Here is an 18,551-nt window from a genome sequence, read left to right as displayed (position 1 = left end):
CAGATAAACACCGATACGGACAGGTATACATACCCCTCCCTAAAAGAAATACTGGTTCCCTTCTCAATCCCTTGGAGGTTGTCTTCATGTAGGGGTTGGGTTTAGACAGAAGGCTTTGTCAGGGCTGACAGCCACAAGCCTCGCCCAATTAAGTATACATAGTGAGGGCGGGTAGGCTACATGCTGCTGGTCCCACACTTAATTTCCCTGTTGCTCTGCTGGTATGCTAGTCTCCCTGCCACTATCCTCACGGATTCTCCGCCGGGAGTGGACATAACCCAGTGATAAAGACATACATACATACATACATACATACATACATACATACATACATACATAGTCCCTGTGTCTCGAACTCTTGGCAGCTTGCTGTTCTTGGCCAGATCATACACTTACTACGGAGAGCATTTAGCATCAAAAGCCTCAGAGCATGCAAGAATATGTTTGGGTTGGAGCCACCTAGCTCCCTGTCAAATGAGAATGCAGTGTATACAGAAGGGGGGGGGGGGGGAATATGAGTTTTGTGGGTGGCTGATGGGGTTATTATGGGACTAAAACTGGGGGCAGAGGGGTGGAAAGAGGGAAATTAATTGTGTTCCTTGTAAACATTTAAAAAGGGGGTGATTAAAATGAGAAGACAAATGAAAATTACACACGTAACTGTTGCACACTTTCCGAAGAACATTGGCTCTCATAGGTCACATCCTATCCAACATCATGAGCTATATCAATGTTAAGCACCTAATTAATGTTGAACTCCTTCCAGCCTTTTCACATATTGTCACATCTTCCAAAAGTTTTGTACGGAGAATCAGGCTGTGGTGGGCAGGGCACTGAATGGACATTGCCTGTGATGTGAGCTGCATCACTAGTGATGCCCATAATGGACAGGTTCGTCCAGAAAAGGGGTGGACCCATCAACTAATAAGCTATCTAGCCAGTCCCCAGCCTTCAGGACCATGCAGGTTGCACCGATGAAGCACTCCCTGGATGGTCTTTGTGCACATCGCACAAATGAGGCCCTCACACTGTTCTATCCAAGGACAGTTCCCTGGTGTTCCCAGATGTGGGACAATAGGAAACTAAAGGGGGTCGGTAAGACAGGATCCACAAAGCAGGACTGTTGGGAGGCATGCATTTTGTTTGTTTACTGCAGTTCTCTTGTTCTCTTGTCCTCTTCCCTGCTTCATCTACTTCACCATTTGTTCCTTTTATAGTTCACCTCGTCCTCCTTCTACAACCGACATCCAATCAGCCACCTCTTTCACAAAGTTATGAAAAGACAGTTCACTAACGGCATTGACTCTCCATAGCTCAGTCCTTACATATGTTTATCTTCAACCCAGCTCTTCCGACCTCCCTATCTTCATGATTATGTTAAACCCCCCATTCCCATAACCTGTCTATAGTGATGTCCCGAACAGTTCGCTGGCGAACATAGCGTGTTCGGTCCGCCCCCTATTCGTCATGGAGGTGGGAGGGCCTGGGAGGGAGGGTCTGCTGCTGATTGGCTGGAATGTGTCTGCTGACTGTGAAGTACAGGGTCAAAGTTTACTCAATGATGACGAATAGGGGGCGGACCGAACATTGCGCGTGTTCGCGACGGCGAACGGTTCCCGGCGAACTGTTCGGGACATCACTACCTGTCTACTCTTCACCCGTGTGTAATTTTCTGATGCCTCTCGATTCTAACGCTCATTATGGCGCATGTATGACATTATTATTGCTATACTATGTAACACTCCATGGATAAGGGCACCATATGAAAATGTTCAAGATCAGGCACATTAAAGAATTTTCCATTACTCGAAAGGGCCTAAAAATGGTAAACAAGTTGACAGGATGCCTGTTAGTGTGGGGTTTGAGGATACAGTGATGAGAAAGCAGCACCTGACACGGCGTAGGGGAGTTATTACTAATATAATTCATATTTATATATCACAGTAAGATAAATACTGAGTCATTAACCAAACAGTCAAGATCTGAATGTTTCTGGCACTGTTCCCTGCTCTAACTAGCATCTTCTAACCAAAGCGGCTATCTGATGGCGTCCTTATCTCAGCCTTCGCCCCATGCACACATTTCCTTGACACTCCTACTCATCTGCCTGTTTCCCTTTTTATGACTCTGCTCTCTTCGTTCTTCCGTTACAAAAGTATAGCCGTTGCAACAGTAATTAATTTGTGCACATGTGTAAAATTAAACCATAGAAAACTACCAAGGTAATTGCTGCTCCAACTTTAAAATCTGATGGAGGAATTCTAAGAATAGTCTCACATTTTCAATGGTGTGTTGCATTTTTGGTTGTTGCAACATACTTGCGTGCTACACTGTGTATGTCTTTATATGCATTGCACAAAAAGCGAGATTAACAAGACGTTGGCAATGATCTCCATTTTAACCTAACGTATAAAGCCAAAGCCAAACCAGATGGCTCTAAGGATCAGAAATATCATGGGTATCTACACTTTTCTTGCATTGACCTTTTCCTTGTCCACCTTTTATTTTATGTAATTGTTTTTTCTTGCTATGCCATTGTTTTTGTGGTAACTAGCCGTTTAAAACGATTGGCTCTTCCAGAAATTTTTTTATAGGGGAAGGAGATCACAAGCAAGTTCCTTTCTGCTCCTGATACAACTAAGCATGCTTGAACACTAAAATAAAAGATAATTAATGAAAATGTTTCCATACACTAGAACTAGGCTATACAAATTTACTAATGTATAGCAACAAAGTTAGTTCCATTTTTATTTATTTTACCACATGGCCATACTTACAAAAACATATTTTAAATAACTTGTGACTCCTAAACTCCACCCATGTGCTGCACAATTAATTTGCAGAAGGGGGTCACATGAAAATGTAGGTGACTCTGTGGAATCTCACAACACCAAACATACAATAATAATTCTTCATCTATAAAAAATAAAATTCTGTTGAGTCTGTATGTGTGGGTGCTCTTGTTTTATGGGATTTCAAGTCACAAAACTATTTGTGGCAGGCTGATTTATCCTGACTGTGCACACATTTTTAAATTAGATTTTCTCAGTCCGAGACAAAGTGACAGCAGTTTACCATTTTATTACATGAATCTTAAGAAATAAAATAAAAAATGCAATCTGCAGTTGCAAACCTGCATTGTGTCCCTCCTCGCCCTGTTACCTGAACACAGTGAAAGAGATTAATAATGTTAGATGTTTTGAATACCTTGGTTAGCAAATAGCTTTGATTTGGCCCATCCCTGCCCAGCATAAACCTGACTAGTTTACACCACCTGCAATCAAACTAAAGTAACGCCAATGTTAAAAAAGATAGATTTGTATTAATGCTTGAGCGTTCCTTTAAAGGCACACTATAGGCCCCCAGACCAGTTCATCTCAAGGCACCTCGAAGGGAAAAGGGTAAACTTTTTATTTTTTATTTTTATATTAAATACTCTGGCAGGCCTAGCCCAGTCACCTAAACCGGGACTAAGGCACTATAGTGTTAGAAATGCATATTTGTATTCCAAACAATATAGTGTTCTCTTAGTCCAGATTACTGGAGGCGCCACAGATACAGTAGGCTCCTCAAGGGGTGGGATATATTGGGAAATCAGTGAACAGGCAGATCTTGAATTTTATGTGTTGGAACCAGGAAAAATTGGCAAGCGAAAAGATCTGCATGACTTTGACAAAGGCCAAATCGTGATGGCTAGATGGCTGGGTCAGAGCAATTCCAAAAACGGCAAGTATGCAGTGTTTAGTACCTACCAAAAGTGATGCAAAGAAGAACCAGTGAACCGGTATCCGTGTCATCGGCACCCAGGGTCTATTGATGCACGTGGGGAGCGAAGGCTAGCCCGTCTGGTTCATTTACACAGAAGAGCTACTGTAGCTCAAATTGCTGAAAATCTTAAAGCAACACTGACACATTGACACATCACTGCTGGGGGTACAGTAGCCTGGGGGAGGCAGGTAAAGATCGGTTCTACTTACCTGAACCTGTGCCTCTCGGGTGCCGCCATACTTTTCCGGCCAGGAACCCGCATCCCTGCTGCACTCTTGAGCTTTCGTGAGAGTACAACAGTGAGTTCTATGGAGTATCCTGCAAGACTGCAGGATCCTTCATCAATAGGGCCAATTTCCCTGCAGCTGTCACTGGAGACGGCTGAGAGATTGATACTTCTTGATGGCGGTAGCTCCACCCAGTGCCAAGAAGTGTCTCAGGAAAAATACTGAGAAAAAGTACACACTATAAGCCCCCAGACACATACTACTTTCTCAGTATGTCTTTTTGACTGGGTTTGAATTTCAGTGAAGTTGGCCATGATTGAAAGGTGTTAGAACACATAGTGCATCACTGTTTTCTGATCCCTGTCCCCCGCCAAAAGCACCTTCAATTGGGACGTGAGTGTCAGACCTGGACAAATAAGCAATGGAAGAAGGTTGTCTGATCTGATGAATCATCACATTTTCTTTTAGATCAGGTGGATAAGCCGGCATGTGCAACAATTACCTGGGGTAGAGATGGCAGCAGGGTGCACTATGGGAAGAAGGCAGGCAGGCGGAGGCAGTGTTATGTTCTGCTGTGAAACCTGGTCCTGGCATTCCTGTGGATGTTACTTCAAAACTTACCACCTACCTAGAGATTGTTGCAGACCACGTACACCCCTTCATGGCAATGGTGTTCCCAGATGGCAATGGCCTCTTTCAGCTGGATAATACACCATGCCTGGAGTGTTCCTTTAAATTGTAGGGAAGGTGTCCAGCTTCTTATAATTGATATTCACAAGTTTTCATTGTTAGTATGTAAATAGGTAGGGAAAACACGTTGAAAGACTCATATTGCTACTTTGCGAACATCTTGTATGGGCAAAAAATTATGGAGCACAGTATGCATTTAAAGTGAAACCGCAAAATAAATAGTTTATATAATGGTTGAATTGTATAATTTTCTGCGCCTTCAGGCTCCTGCACCCCACGCACGACACCAAGACAATGTCATCACAGCCACCTTTGTTGTTTTGGGTTTTTGGGGAGGAAGGGTATACATGCTATTTTTCAGTTAAACAAGCATGGGAAATTGTTTGCATTTTGTTTTAACCATCCTAATATATATCTTCTTTGGTCTATATCCTTGGATGACACCCGCAGTTTATCCATTTTGTCATGGTCCCGAGTTTGTGGTCTCTAAGTAATATCTATTCATTCATTATTGCTGGATGAAGTCTACTGTGGTCTGTCATTCTTCTGAAGTCATGATTAATCCCTAAAGGACGAATGGCATGTCAGTGGTGTGACAATAAAGTAAATAAAAAAAAAATTAAAAAAAGCATTTGCCTACGTCTGGTCCTGAAGTGGCTCAAAATGTACTTGTGGTTAAGTCATTAGCACTAGTTGGCTCATATGACCGCTTGTGTGCCTTAGGATATTCACACATGGAGTTTGTATGACCTCAAGAAAGAGGTTCTTTTCCAGCAGTATGTTCCAGCTTTGTAATCTGCTTGGCCAGATACCATTCTGAAATTTGAGTTTTGGGACCGGGATTAGCAGATCAATAAAGCAATTCAATGAAACCTACAAGATTTTTTTCTGAAAGAAAATTGATGTATAATATCTCTCCAATAATCGCCAAATCATTTTTGTTCATTTTAGGGGTTTGATCATTTAAAAAAAAAAAAATGGTATAGTGAGGGGGGAGTGTTCAAATTTTTGTCTTTTGTAAAACTTATGCAACTGAAACGGAGAAATCACTATTGCTAAAGTGTATCACAACCGGGGTTTTGTAAGCACAATTGAAATATGACTTGTATGTAGGTATAGAGACCACGCTTGACCATTTCATGAGTACAGTATATGGGAATTTACAAATGCATATTTGATACTAATTGATAAGGTGTAAACAATGTTTAACTTATCACAAATCAAGTTTCATATGGTTAAATTCGGCTGAAGAAAAGTTACCATAAAAACTGTGCAAATTCAACATTTAGAAAGACTTGAAGAGAACATGAATGGTTTTCTAACAATTAAGCTGTACCCAAAATATAAGTGTTTGCACATGAGCAGAATAAACACCACAAATACTCTGGTTTGTTTAATGAATCTATTAGTAAGGGCCTTCGTAAAGGTTAATACAAAAAGAAAGCTCTTTGCCTGTGATGTAAGTGAGACAATGTGACTGCCTGATCGCCTATTCTAATTGGCTGGAACATGCGCTAGCTCTACATGTGTCTCCAGCCTGATAAGGCAGGGCTCGTCAAACCATAGGAATTTTGCCTTGGCGCCTGGGTTGAGCGAGCCCCTTACCTTCGAGGCTGGCGAGCGGCCGGCAGCACGCTGGGGAGTCATGGAGATGGGCGGCTGGCTGCGCAAATAGGAGACCAGCGAGGGAGCTGTGATGTCCCTGCTCTGCTCCCCCGGGCGCCTCTTAATGAGACCGGAGCCAGGATATAATGTCATATTCTAGCCCCGGTCTTACTAACCGGTGCATGGGGAGCAGAGCAGGGACACCACAGTTGCCCTGCCGCCATCCTTCTATTCACGCAGTCAGCCGCCCGCCCTCCATGACCATCCAGCATGCCGCCCCCTTCATAATCCCCCATCTTGCTGCCCACTGGACCCCAGGTATTAAATCAAGCAATAATGTGTGAGTGTATGTCTGTCATAGCGTGAGTGTATGGGTCTGTCATGGTGTGTGTGTGTGTGTGTATCATGGTGTGTGTGTTAAGGTGACCAGACTCCTTCCTTTCGCAAGGGAATGGTGTTTTTACTCTCCTTTTTCCCCCCCCCACGCCGTGCTGGTCTCTCCTCGACTGGCTCTGCCTCTATGACTGAGATTATCAAGTTTGACGATCTCAGCCAATCCAATGTTTTGCCATAGGATTGGCTGCAAAACGTTGCACCAATAAGCATCTCCTAATAGAGATGCATTGAATCCATGCATCTCTATGGGAAACATTCAGTGCCTCCATGCAGAGTGTAAAGACTCTGAATGTAGGTGCTGCACACTATGCAGCACTGACACAGGAAGCACCTCTAGTGCCCGTCTGAGTGACGGTCACTAGGAAGCAATGTAAACACTACCTTTTCTATGAAAAGGCAGTGTTTACATTGGAAAGTCTGCAGGTACAGGCTTTAGACACCAGAACCACTACATTAAAGGACCACTATGGGCACCCAGACCATTTCAGCTCAATTAAGTGGTCTGGGTGCCAGGTCCCGCTAGTTTTAACCCTGCAGCTGAAAACATAGCAGTTTCAGAAAAAATGCTATGATTCACTGAGGGTTAATCCAGCCTCTAGTGGCTGTCTCACTGACAGCCGCTAGAGGCACTTCTGCGATTCTCACTGTGAAAATCACAGTGAGAATACGCTGGATGTCCATAGTGTCCCTGTCCCTTAGTGCCCCTCTCTCCACTCCTTGCTCCCTGCTCCCCAGTGTGTCTTCTTGTAGCGTGGCTGAGCGGAGCAGTGTGCACCGGGGTACAGGAGATTCAGTCTCCTGTATCCTGCCGGACTGACAGGAAGTGCTCTCTCAGTGAGCACTTCCTTTCAGTCTGGCCGGGTACAGGAAACACTACAGGTGCGCACTGCTTTGCTCGACCATGCTACACAAAGTGCCTGGCAGGAGGGAGCGCTGTGGCCCCACCTCCTGCCAGTCATTCCGATCTAGCACCCCCTGGGCTGGTGCGCCCTAAGGCGGACGCTTGTGTCGCCTTATGGACGCACCGGCCCACTCATTCATTATCGTATTGCCGGTGATTATCATCCGATACCAATAATTACAAAAAAATCTGAATATCGGCTGATCATATCGGCAAAACCGATAATCGGTCAATCCCAATAGGAAAGCATTAAATCAATGCTTTCCTACGGGGGATATAAAGACGTTGGAAGTCTTCATGCAAAGCGTGAGGACATCCAGTGTTGTTTCATTGAGTCAAACTCAATGATACTGCGGAAGTGCCTATGGAGGCTGTCTGGTAGACAGCCATTAGAAGCAGTCTTAGCAGTGCAATGCAAACATTCTCTGTATGTGTAACGTTTCACAAAGCGACTTCACGCACCATCACTGAAGTGGTTATGGTGCTTGGAGTAACCCTTTTTTAATAACGCTTTTTGAAAAACATTTTTTTAGAGATCATTGATATTGCTTTTATTTTTTAAATACTTCTGTGAACATTCATGAGTCCAGTGAATCTTGATTTTATATCTAAAATGAGGTGAATGCATGTAACACTCAAGGGATGTCCGTTCTCGTCTGCTGAAAAGAACACAATTATCTAGACGTTCAGCACTGAATGGGTTATGGAGTAGAGTTCTTTCTAATGTATTTGAGTGGCCTGTTAAATGACTGTGCATATAAGAATCGCTTGTGTTTTCCAACGATGGCTTTTTGTTTCCCCTGGATTTCCTGTCCATTCTTTGGTCCAGCTAATATTTCTTATTCTGTTTGCCTTTCTGCAGCCTGAGACAGTTGCTACGTTGAAACGCACAATAGAAGCTCTCATGGAGCGAGGAGCAATTGTACGTAACCTGGAAAGCTTGGGAGAAAAGGCCCTTCCGTACAAGATATCAAAGCACAACCAGGCTCACAGACAAGGAGGGTATGTTTTTAATGAAAATGACTTTAGTGGTTGGTCATACGCACGTTGGTGGTTGTACGCATCCCCTAGCAACACGTCTATCACAATCAATAGATCAAGGGCTTGGTGTTTTATGTAGAGAGAAAGATTGGGGCGAAGTGCTAAATATGGAGCAATTACCCTGGAATTTGGCTAAATGGTTGAACTGTTTGCTCAGATATTTCAGAAAATTGCCCTACAAATTTCAATTTTTTCATGTCTCTAATTTTTCATACTTGTTATGCAAATGATGTGAATAATGCCAAAATTGCTATTTAAAAGGAGTTGATGCTCTCAACCATGCAATACAGGGCTTAGCTCAAAACCATGAACATACGTTCTCTCTGGCATTAGTGGAGCTCGGCTTCAGTGCCTAGTGGACCCCAGGTGAGAAGGCAAATAATGGTCTGATATCTTGTGTGGGGTGGGGAAAAAGCACCAAGGCACGTCTGGCACCATAAACACTACTGTGAGCTGTTGTGTGTATGGTGCCTAGATATTTTATTTTAAGGAACACTATAGTCACCAGAACAACTATAGTTTAAAGTAGTTGTTCTGGTGTGTAAGCATGTCCATAAAGGCCTTTTTTAATATCAACACTGCGTCTCCAGAGAAAATGCAGTGTTTACATTGCTACCAAGGGGCACCTTCAGTGACAGTCACTCCAGTTTACAGTACTGCCATTCAGTGCCTCTATGCTCTGCAAGGAGGCGATCAAACACTATCCATATCCATATTCACTATCCATATTCAGCATTGATTCAGTGCGTCTGTATGAGAAGATGCTGATTGGCTTAGAGCTGCGTTTTGCCGCGCTTGCACAATAGCCTCCCAATGCTTTCCTATAGGAAAAGTATTGAATTGGCTGAGATTGCCAAATTTGGTGATCTCAGTCAAGGAGGTGGAGCAGGGCAAAGAAACCGGCTTGAATAAAAGTACACCTCTTTAAAGTAAGGAGAGTGATGCCGGAGGCCTAAACAGCGCTATTAAAACTATATTGTCAAAAAAACATGTTTGTATTCCAGACACTATTGTGTTCTTTTAAGTATCTCTATGATAGAAAATGCTCTTATGTATTGCAGAAAATACTGTTTATTTTGTAGAATTAAGTAAATGAACTGAAATAGTTAACATTTTATTATTTATAAACAAACAAACAAACAAGCCTCCCTCTGTTAATCATCACATTGCCCATGTGCAAAAGTAAAGCTTTAGTACCAATCTTTCCCAAATCTGGAGAAGTAGATTTAGTAGCATTACGTTGTTTTTATTCAAGTAAAAAGGGTTGAAGCAACCAGTAACACATTTTACAACCCAGGGCTCCATTCCTCCTGTGCCTTGTCGGTTATGAAAGATCATTTCATTATGGATTGAGCAAAGTGTATATAAAGGGGCACTATAGTCACCAGAACAACTACAGCTTATTGTATTTGTTCTGCTGAGTATAATCAGTCCCTTCAGGCTTTTTGCTGTAAACTGTTTTCAGAGAAAATTCAGTGTTTATATTACAGCCTAGGGAGGCTACTAGAGGTGCTTCCTGGGGCAGTGCTGCCATTAAGTGTCTCAAACCCTCTGCATTGAGACACTGAACTTTCCTCATTGAGATGCATTGATTCAATACATCTCTATAAAGGAGATGCTATTTGGCCAGGGATGTGTGTGTCCTCCGCCAATCCAATGCTTACCTATGTGAAAGCATTGTGATTGACTGAAAGTATCATTTCTGATGATTTCAGCCAAACCGGCAGATCAGGGACAGAGCCAGCAGCAGCAGCAGACTGGAATAAAGGTTTTACTATATTTAGGGAAGGCAAGGGCCCGGGGGGAGGGGGTTAATATTATAGGGTCAGGAATTTCTGACCCTATAGTGTTTCTTTAAGTATAGGTGAAATGTTCTCACAAGTATGCAATTCATAATTTTGTCTGATTCTGCTGCTCTGGACTTTTTCTTATCATGGAAACTGTCAGCCAGATGATGGCGTGATATTGATAAGTAAAGCATAACGTTCCCTCAAAACTGTGAAATGACCTCAGCACTATGAAGACAACTAGAAGTTAATTCGGATCTCTGTTGGTCAAATAATTGAACACTTGACAATTACCTTAGCTCATCTCTGTAGCTACCAATTGAATGTTGATGAGACTGTGTGTGCTCAGCGTGTTTGTGGAGTGTTACAAAGTCACCCCAGTATTTATATGTCGGTAGAGCAAGCAATGTCACTGGGCACACTGCTGTATTCAAGGAACAGCCTTGCCTTGTACGTAGCTGCTTGCTGATCTATACGTGAGCTGAGTTTCAGCCATCTCACATCTGACTCACTGAATGGAATTTTACAGCTCTGCATAAAATAGGTCACGCTTAGCTTATGCACTTCAAGTGGTCAGTACAAGTATATATATTAATCTTCGGCATGCAGCCTGGCACACAACCAAAACAATACCGAATTAGGGCATTGCACAATAAAATGTCAATCTTTAGGGCATTTTAATAAACATCATAAAGGGCATGACTGTTCCATACATAGCCATGTTCCGTGCAGGTCCTACTGATCGCTCTTGTATACAAGCTGCTCACCACTCGCATGGCCAAGAGTCCTGCAGCAGAATATACTAGAACTATAGTACCGAAAAGATGCAACTTGTGGTAGACAATCTTTGGTTCTGTAAGAGGTGGACTGATTCCCCGATAAACTTCATCCCAATAGGGGACGATGGCTGTGTGGTAGGCAGACAATGTAATAGAGCAGCAGGAAATGCTAGCAGAATGCTTGGTTGTATAGGGAGAGGTATTAGCAGTAGAAAGAGGGAAGTGCTCATGCCATTGTACAGAACACTGGTGAGACCTCACTTGCAGTATTATACACAGTACTGGAGACCGTATCTCCAGAAGGATATTGAGAGAGAGAGTTCAGAGAAGGGCTGCTAAACTGGTTCATGGATTGCAGGATAAAACTTACCAGGAAAGGTTAAAGGATCTTAACATGTATAGCTTGGAGGAAAGACGAGACGGGGGTATATGATAAAAACATTTAAATATAAAAAGTAAAGGCGGAGACTATATTTAAGAGAAGAAAAACTACCACAACAAGAGGACATAGTCTTAAATTAGAGGGGCAAAGGTTTAAAAATAATATCAGGAAGTATTACTTTACTGAGAGGGTAGTGGATGCATGGAATAGCCTTCCAGCTGAAGTGGTAGACGTTAACTCAGTGAAGGAGTTCAAGCATGCGTGGGATAGGCATAAGGCTATCCTAACTATAAGATAAGGCCAGGGACTAATGAAAGTATTTAGAAAATTGGGCAGACTAGATGGGCCGAATGGTTCTTATCTGCCGTCACATTCTATGTTTCTATGTGTTCGATTAATCCAATGCTCTTAAGTGCGCTAGTAGGACGGTAAAAGATTAGTGGTAGCAGCTCAAACGTTTTGGGTTTACCAAGGCAAATATATATTTTATATATATATATATATATATATATATATATATATATGTTGTTTTTTGTTTTTTCAAGTGACAATATATTCTGCAATGCTGTACAGTGAGTGAATTACCAGATTTAGTAACGGGTTGAGTTTGCAACAACCCCTAATTTATTTTAACATTGATCTCCTTCAGTGTATTGCCTTTGAAGGGTTAACAATGACTGCAAAGTAACATTGCATTGTGCTCCAGCATGGAAGCAAATTAGTGAACCCCCCTTCCTCCTCTTTTTGCACCATTATAATTGACTGCAGGGGGTGAGGGCAGTTAATAAGTGTGGTCCTGTCTTGCAGTTTTATCCCAAAAGGAGCCCACCGTGGGTGGAGGCCCTGTGCCAGAAATTGGTTACCTCTTGGTTCACCCTCCTTTGTTTACAAGCCCTTCCATATGTTCTACGTTTTTATATCATTGGTAGAATCTGCAGTATATTTAAATGGACATCTTTTCCTTTTATTTTGTTCAGTTTTTAAACATCTTGTCTGAATAGAGTCATTCAAAGTGAATATTGTTTAATTGCACACCTACACCAGGGGCTTTGTGAAATTGTAAAATCCTTTTTTTTTTTTTCTTCATTCTGTGTCGACACAGAGAATGCATTGTTACAATAGCTATAAAATAAACCGAGAAAGGAGAACGTGTGGTTACATACGAACCGTGCTCAAGCTCTTATTTCTCACCCCTCCTTTTGCTATCCGCAAAGTGGAATTTTCCACTGCCTCTCTGAGCTCCGAGCAGCCAGCATGGGTTTCAGGCAGACTAAGGTATTACAGCTGGCTAGTAATGCTGCAGCCCCTTGAACGTGATGACTCTGCCTTAGAGTGTGAGCGTTCTGCAAATTGGGAATGTCTCGAGCATATCAGAATTTTATTGGTGATGGATATAAACAAACAAAATAAGGACGTAACACACTAATATTATAAAACATTCCATATAATGCATCCTTTACCCCACTGATGCCCCCACTGCCGTGCTATAGTGGGATTTGCCTAATAACCTGTCATGAAAGAGTTAAAAACGACCTCAAGCGTTGGAAAGCTGCAGTGTTTCAAATGGGGGCCCTACCAAAACTATCAGCAGCCTCTGTGGTAGGTTGGTAAATATGCAGGGATTGCTATAACTAATCCGATTCACTACCGTACTTACAAAAAAAAAAAAAATTTTGCCCCAGTTTGCAGCTTTTCGTTGCCAGACAAAATAATCTGCGATTGCTATTTTCTAACTGACAAATTAATGTTACCACCTCATATAATATATCTCTGTCAGTCTACCTATGTAATATATGTATATAACTTAATGTTTTGTGCCCTGTCATTTTTTAATTATGTCCATTATGTTAATTATGTTTTTGACTGCACCAGAGCAGAGTTTTATCAATATTTGTTTGCACTTTTCCTGTCATAAATGCAGTCTTTTAGCTTTTTTAAACATTTTTTTTTTTTTTTTTTTTTTAACGTCAATTTAGTGCTTTTATTTATTTATTTATTTATTTATAAAATATTTTACCAGGAAAGATACATTGAGATTTCTCTCGTTTTCAAGTATGTCCTGGGTCCACAAAACATTGCACTGTTACATTAGGGTACAATAAAATACAAAAACGATATTAATACAGAATATATACAAAATTTAACAGGTAGGAAATACATAATCAACCAAAACACGTGCATTCTGCTTTGAGGTATGTAGAGAGGGATCTCTTAAAGGACTTTAGGCTTGGGGAAGATTTGAAAGTGTGCGGGAGGTCGTTCCATAATTGCGGTGCTCTGTAGCAGAAGGAGGATCAGGCTGCTTTCTTTTTGTATTGAGGTAGACTAAATAAAGTACTGGATCGGAGGTTATAGGAGGTGGGAACAGCCGAGGAGAGCATTCTGCTCAGGTAGGGTGGGAGCTCCCCAGAAAAGCTCTTAAAGGACCACTCTAGGCACCCAGACCACTTCAGCTTAATGAAGTGGTCTGGGTGCCAGGTCCAGCTAGGGTTAACCCATTTTTTTTATAAACATAGCAGTTTCAGAGAAACTGCTATGTTTATAAATGGGTTAAGCCTTCCCCCAAATCCTCTAGTGGCTGTCTCGTTGACAGCCGCTAGAGGCGCTTGCGTGATTCTCACTGTGAAAATCACAGTGAGAGCACGCAATCGTCCATAGGAAAGCATTGTAAATGCTTTCCTATGCGACCGGCTGAATGCGCGCGCAGCTCTTGCCCCGCGTGCGCATTCAGCCGACGGGGCGGAACGGAGGAGGATCGGAGGCAGAGAGCTCCCCGGCCAGCGCTGGAAAAGGTAAGTTTTACCCCTTTTCCCCTTTCCAGAGCCGGGCGGGAGGGGGACCCTGAGGGTGGGGGGCACCCTTAGGGCACTATAGTGCCAGGAAAACGAGTATGTTTTCCTGGCACTATAGTGGTCCTTTAAACACAAGGCTGGAAAGATGAAGGGTGCGTCTGGATTCCAGTAACAACCAGTTTAGTTCTTTTAGCATTTCACAATGGTGGGTAATTACATTGTAGCACAAATCGGCAAAACCAGTTATAGAAACATAGAAACATAGAAAAGAATGTGACGGCAGATAAGAACCATTCGGCCCATCTAGTCTGCCCAATTTTCTAAATACTTTCATTATTTTCTGGCCTTATCTTATAGTTAGGATAGCCTTATGCCTATCCCACGCATGCTTAAACTCCTTTACTGTGTTAACCTCTCCCACTTCAGCTGGAAGGCTATTCCATGCATCCACTACCCTCTCAGTAAAGTAATACTTCCTGATATTATTTTTAAACCTTTGCCCCTCTAATTTAAGACTATGTCCTCTTGTTGTGAAGTTATATAATGTCTTGAGTTTATTAAGGTGGGTTTGTGGTACAGGTGCATATACTACATCCCTATAATCAACGATTGGCATCAGCATTTGCTGTACAATCTTTTCCTTTACTGTAGGGCTTAGGAAGGATTTCTTTCTGAACACCTACGTATTATAACGGCACCTATTTGTAAATAGCAGAATTCACTGATTACTTACACTATTCAAATAGCTTATTAGAAAATAAATCAAATTTTTTTTTTTTTTAAACTAATAGAAAATATTGAGAGGACCGCCTCAAAGTAGCTTGTTGCCCACACAAAGCGGTAAAATACAAAAACTTGGAATAAACGCAGGAAAATCGCAAATGGCAGAATAATGGGGCACAGCAAATGTGCAATTTAAAGGACCACTCTAGGCACCCAGACCACTTCAGCTTAATGAGGTGGTCTGGGTGCCAGGTCCCTCTAGGATTAACCCTTTTTCTTTATAAACTTAGCAGTTTCAGAGAAACTGCTATGTTTATAATAGGGTTAATCCAGCCTCCAAATCCTCTAGTGGCTGTCTCACTGACAGCCGCTAGAGGCGCTTGCGTGATTCTCACTGTGAGAGCACGCAAGCGTCCATAGGAAAGCATTGTAAATGCTTTCCTATGAGACCTGCTGAATGCGCGCGCAGCTCTTGCTGCGCATGCGCATTCAGCCGAAAGGGAGGATCGGACGCGGAGAGCTCACCGCCCAGCGCTGGAATAAAGGTAAGTTTTAACCCTTTCCTCACCATCCAGCCCGGCGGGAGGGGGTCCCTGAGGGTGGGGGGCACACGAGTATATTTTCCTGGCACTATAGTGGTCCTTTAAAATAACAACAGACGTCAGTTGTGGACCATTTTTAAAACTCTTTAATAAATGCAAACAAATTATAGATTGAAAACAAGACCTTTTTCAGATCACTTTGATAAATCTCTATTTTCTTCAGTGTTTGTGCATTGAGTGCCACTGCTAAAAGGACACTATAGTTACCAGAACCACTAAAACTTAATTTAGTGGTTCTGGGGCATAAAGCATGTCCTTGCAGCCTGGGCATTGTAAACACTGCCTAAGTCCACCTCTAGGCTATCCAAACTTTGGCATCCTATCAGTTCGTTGGGATTGGGAGTCCAAAGATTGAGCAATTAGTGGAAGTCCTTAAGCCTTTAATGGATGTCTAAGAGAACTCGAGGCGGAACCTGCCAGTTTAGGTCAGTTTATCCCCTTGTTCACACACATCTTAAGCAAAATTTGATGCCCTCATAGAGCACCACAAAATAGTTCCTGGTAGCACAACTACTTGATGATGTAGCCACACTTGAGGCTTAAGCAGAAGCAAAAAAGTCATGAGTGACCATATCGATAAATACCTGTACTGATAGTGGTCTTATTCAAATATTTTTAGTGAAGATTTTTAAAATAACAATGTAAACCTTTACACAATAAGATGCAATAACAATAATTAATACAGAAAATAATAATAAAACGGGGGATAAACTATAAACTGATGGTGGTCTTCATGTGTGACTCCACCATTTAAGTCTAACTAGGATTTGTAATTAGTAAATAATTTTAACATAATTTGGATGCACATACTCAAATAATCGGAAAATTCAATATGTACCACATTTTTCCAGCGCACAAATGTCTAATAAAACATACTTAATGACAAAAAAAATCGCTGTAAGATCATAGCGAGAAAGCTGAATGCAGTCATTTTTTAAATACTTTATCACTAGCCTTACCATTTTGTCTTAATTTAAATTGTCTTCTGCAATTGATGGCATTTTCTCCCAGATATTAATCCCATTGAGGCATTCTATTACCGAGAGATAACTGAAGGTTCCATTTGTCTTCTATGATCTTGAGTGGTAGCTGAAATCAAATGGCAGAAAAATTTATGTATGGAGTTCAAAATATAATTGAGAACCATGCGTACTGGATCCAATTTCGTCCGACAATTGGAGTAACATGGATGTGAATTGTTATGCCAAAAAAGAAAAACACTTGTACCCAGTAAATAATTTCAAACCAATATAATTACTATTGGCTCAACTAAAAGCCATTACAATTCAATGGCTTCCTTACTACATCTTTTTGGCAGAACACATCTCTTCTAAAGTTGTATTTTTGTACAGTTCTTAAATATACAATTTTCTTTTCCAGATACTTTTTGGTTGATTTCTATTCCCCTCCTGATATCATCCCAAGTATGTTGGATCATTTATCTCGGGACATTGATGTTATCAGACCTACTGTTTTGAAACAAGAGCCAAAAACAGAAGAGGTAGAGTGTCCGGGAATTCTTCCAGTTGACATCGAAGCTAAATTCAAGCGCAGGAGGAAATGATAGTATATCGTACAATGTGAATAATGTAGCCAAATAAAAAATGTTATTTTGTTTAATAAATGTACATTTATAAAGGTGCTCACGTTTCAGAATGATGTCTTTCTATTTATTTAATTATACAACAAAAATTAACTGTTCTTTTTCCCTGTATCGAAAAAAAAAATATGAAAATGTTTTGACAAAGCTCCCAGCACTGCATTACTTGTAAGTTTTAAAACACTTTTATTTTATATTTTAAGGTGAATGGGGTAACGGGCTACTGGCAATGCCCTATAAGCACTGAGACACCAAAATCATTGTGCTGACCTAGAGAGTTGGGGGGTAGAGAAGCTACAGCAACTTTTTTTTTTTTCCAATAAGCTGCTGGTCACACTGTCACATGTTTAAATGTCCTGACATTCTGTTTTTAGATACATACAAAATATACCTCCTTGAGACGTAGAGTTGAGCAAAGAGAAAAGACACAAAGAGTTGAGTGAAGGGGACATATCTTCTGTAACCTATATCCTGTGAAATATCTTCTGTGTGGCTGATCGAAGTAGGGCTTATGAGTTGCACCTGATATCCCTGAATGAGATCAGGGATATGAGTTTGAAGAGCCATTGAGCTATATGGAGCTTTGAAAAGGCAGTGTTTACATTGAAAAGTCTGCAGGGACCGACTATAGACACCAGAACCACTAAATTAAGCTTTAAGAATTGTATTTTAAAATCTGGCTCATAACTTTTTTTTTTTAGCTGGCTCCTCAATCAATCAAATTTGTCAAGCCCCGCATTAGACATAATCACAGCTCAATAAAGAGTGAGGGAAATATACTTTGAGTTGAGGGGGAATTCACTTATTCATGCAAGCCTGGGACACCACATAACATTCAGATGTATTGCTCATCTACACTGGTGAAATCAAATTTAAGCAAACAGCAAAGTTCTAGTCCTGAACTGTGTATAGTAGTATCCGTAACAATGACAAACCAATAAAATATATTGCTGAGACCAGGCCCAGAAATTCAGGAGTCCATGGAGGCTGTTCTGTATGTGTATGTAGGAAGACATGACTTCAATTTATACTAGTATTTTTTACTGTATTCATTACTACACAAAAGATCATGGATAATACGTGTACTTTAATCTAGAGATGTTGTGGCCCCTGTGGTCGACCTGAACAGGTAAGTGGTTGTGAACAATCAAACTGGCACCTGATAATATCCAGCTTTTCTACTGCTTCACTAATAAGGCATCAGCCGTGTTCCCTAAGTGGATTTTGCGCACACTTTACCAGCTTATCTCTGTGAAAC

General features: G+C 41.4%; 1 protein-coding gene across 1 annotated transcript in view; it reads left to right on the top strand.

Annotated features, from left to right (window-relative positions):
- MRPS6 (mitochondrial ribosomal protein S6) overlaps positions 1-17,335 on the top strand; it is a 44,987-nt gene extending 27,652 nt beyond the window's left edge. The window contains exons 2-3 of the mRNA XM_063442628.1: positions 8,450-8,589; positions 17,074-17,335. Coding sequence (XP_063298698.1) covers positions 8,450-8,589; positions 17,074-17,257 — 324 coding nt within the window. The 3' untranslated portion in view covers positions 17,258-17,335. The remainder of the gene's footprint in view (positions 1-8,449; positions 8,590-17,073) is intronic.
- The last annotated feature ends 1,216 nt before the right edge of the window (positions 17,336-18,551 follow it).

The sequence above is a fragment of the Pelobates fuscus genome, chromosome 1 (assembly GCF_036172605.1).
Source record: "Pelobates fuscus isolate aPelFus1 chromosome 1, aPelFus1.pri, whole genome shotgun sequence".
Classification (NCBI taxonomy): Eukaryota; Metazoa; Chordata; class Amphibia; order Anura; family Pelobatidae; genus Pelobates; species Pelobates fuscus.
This window is presented reverse-complemented; position numbering and strand designations above follow the sequence as displayed.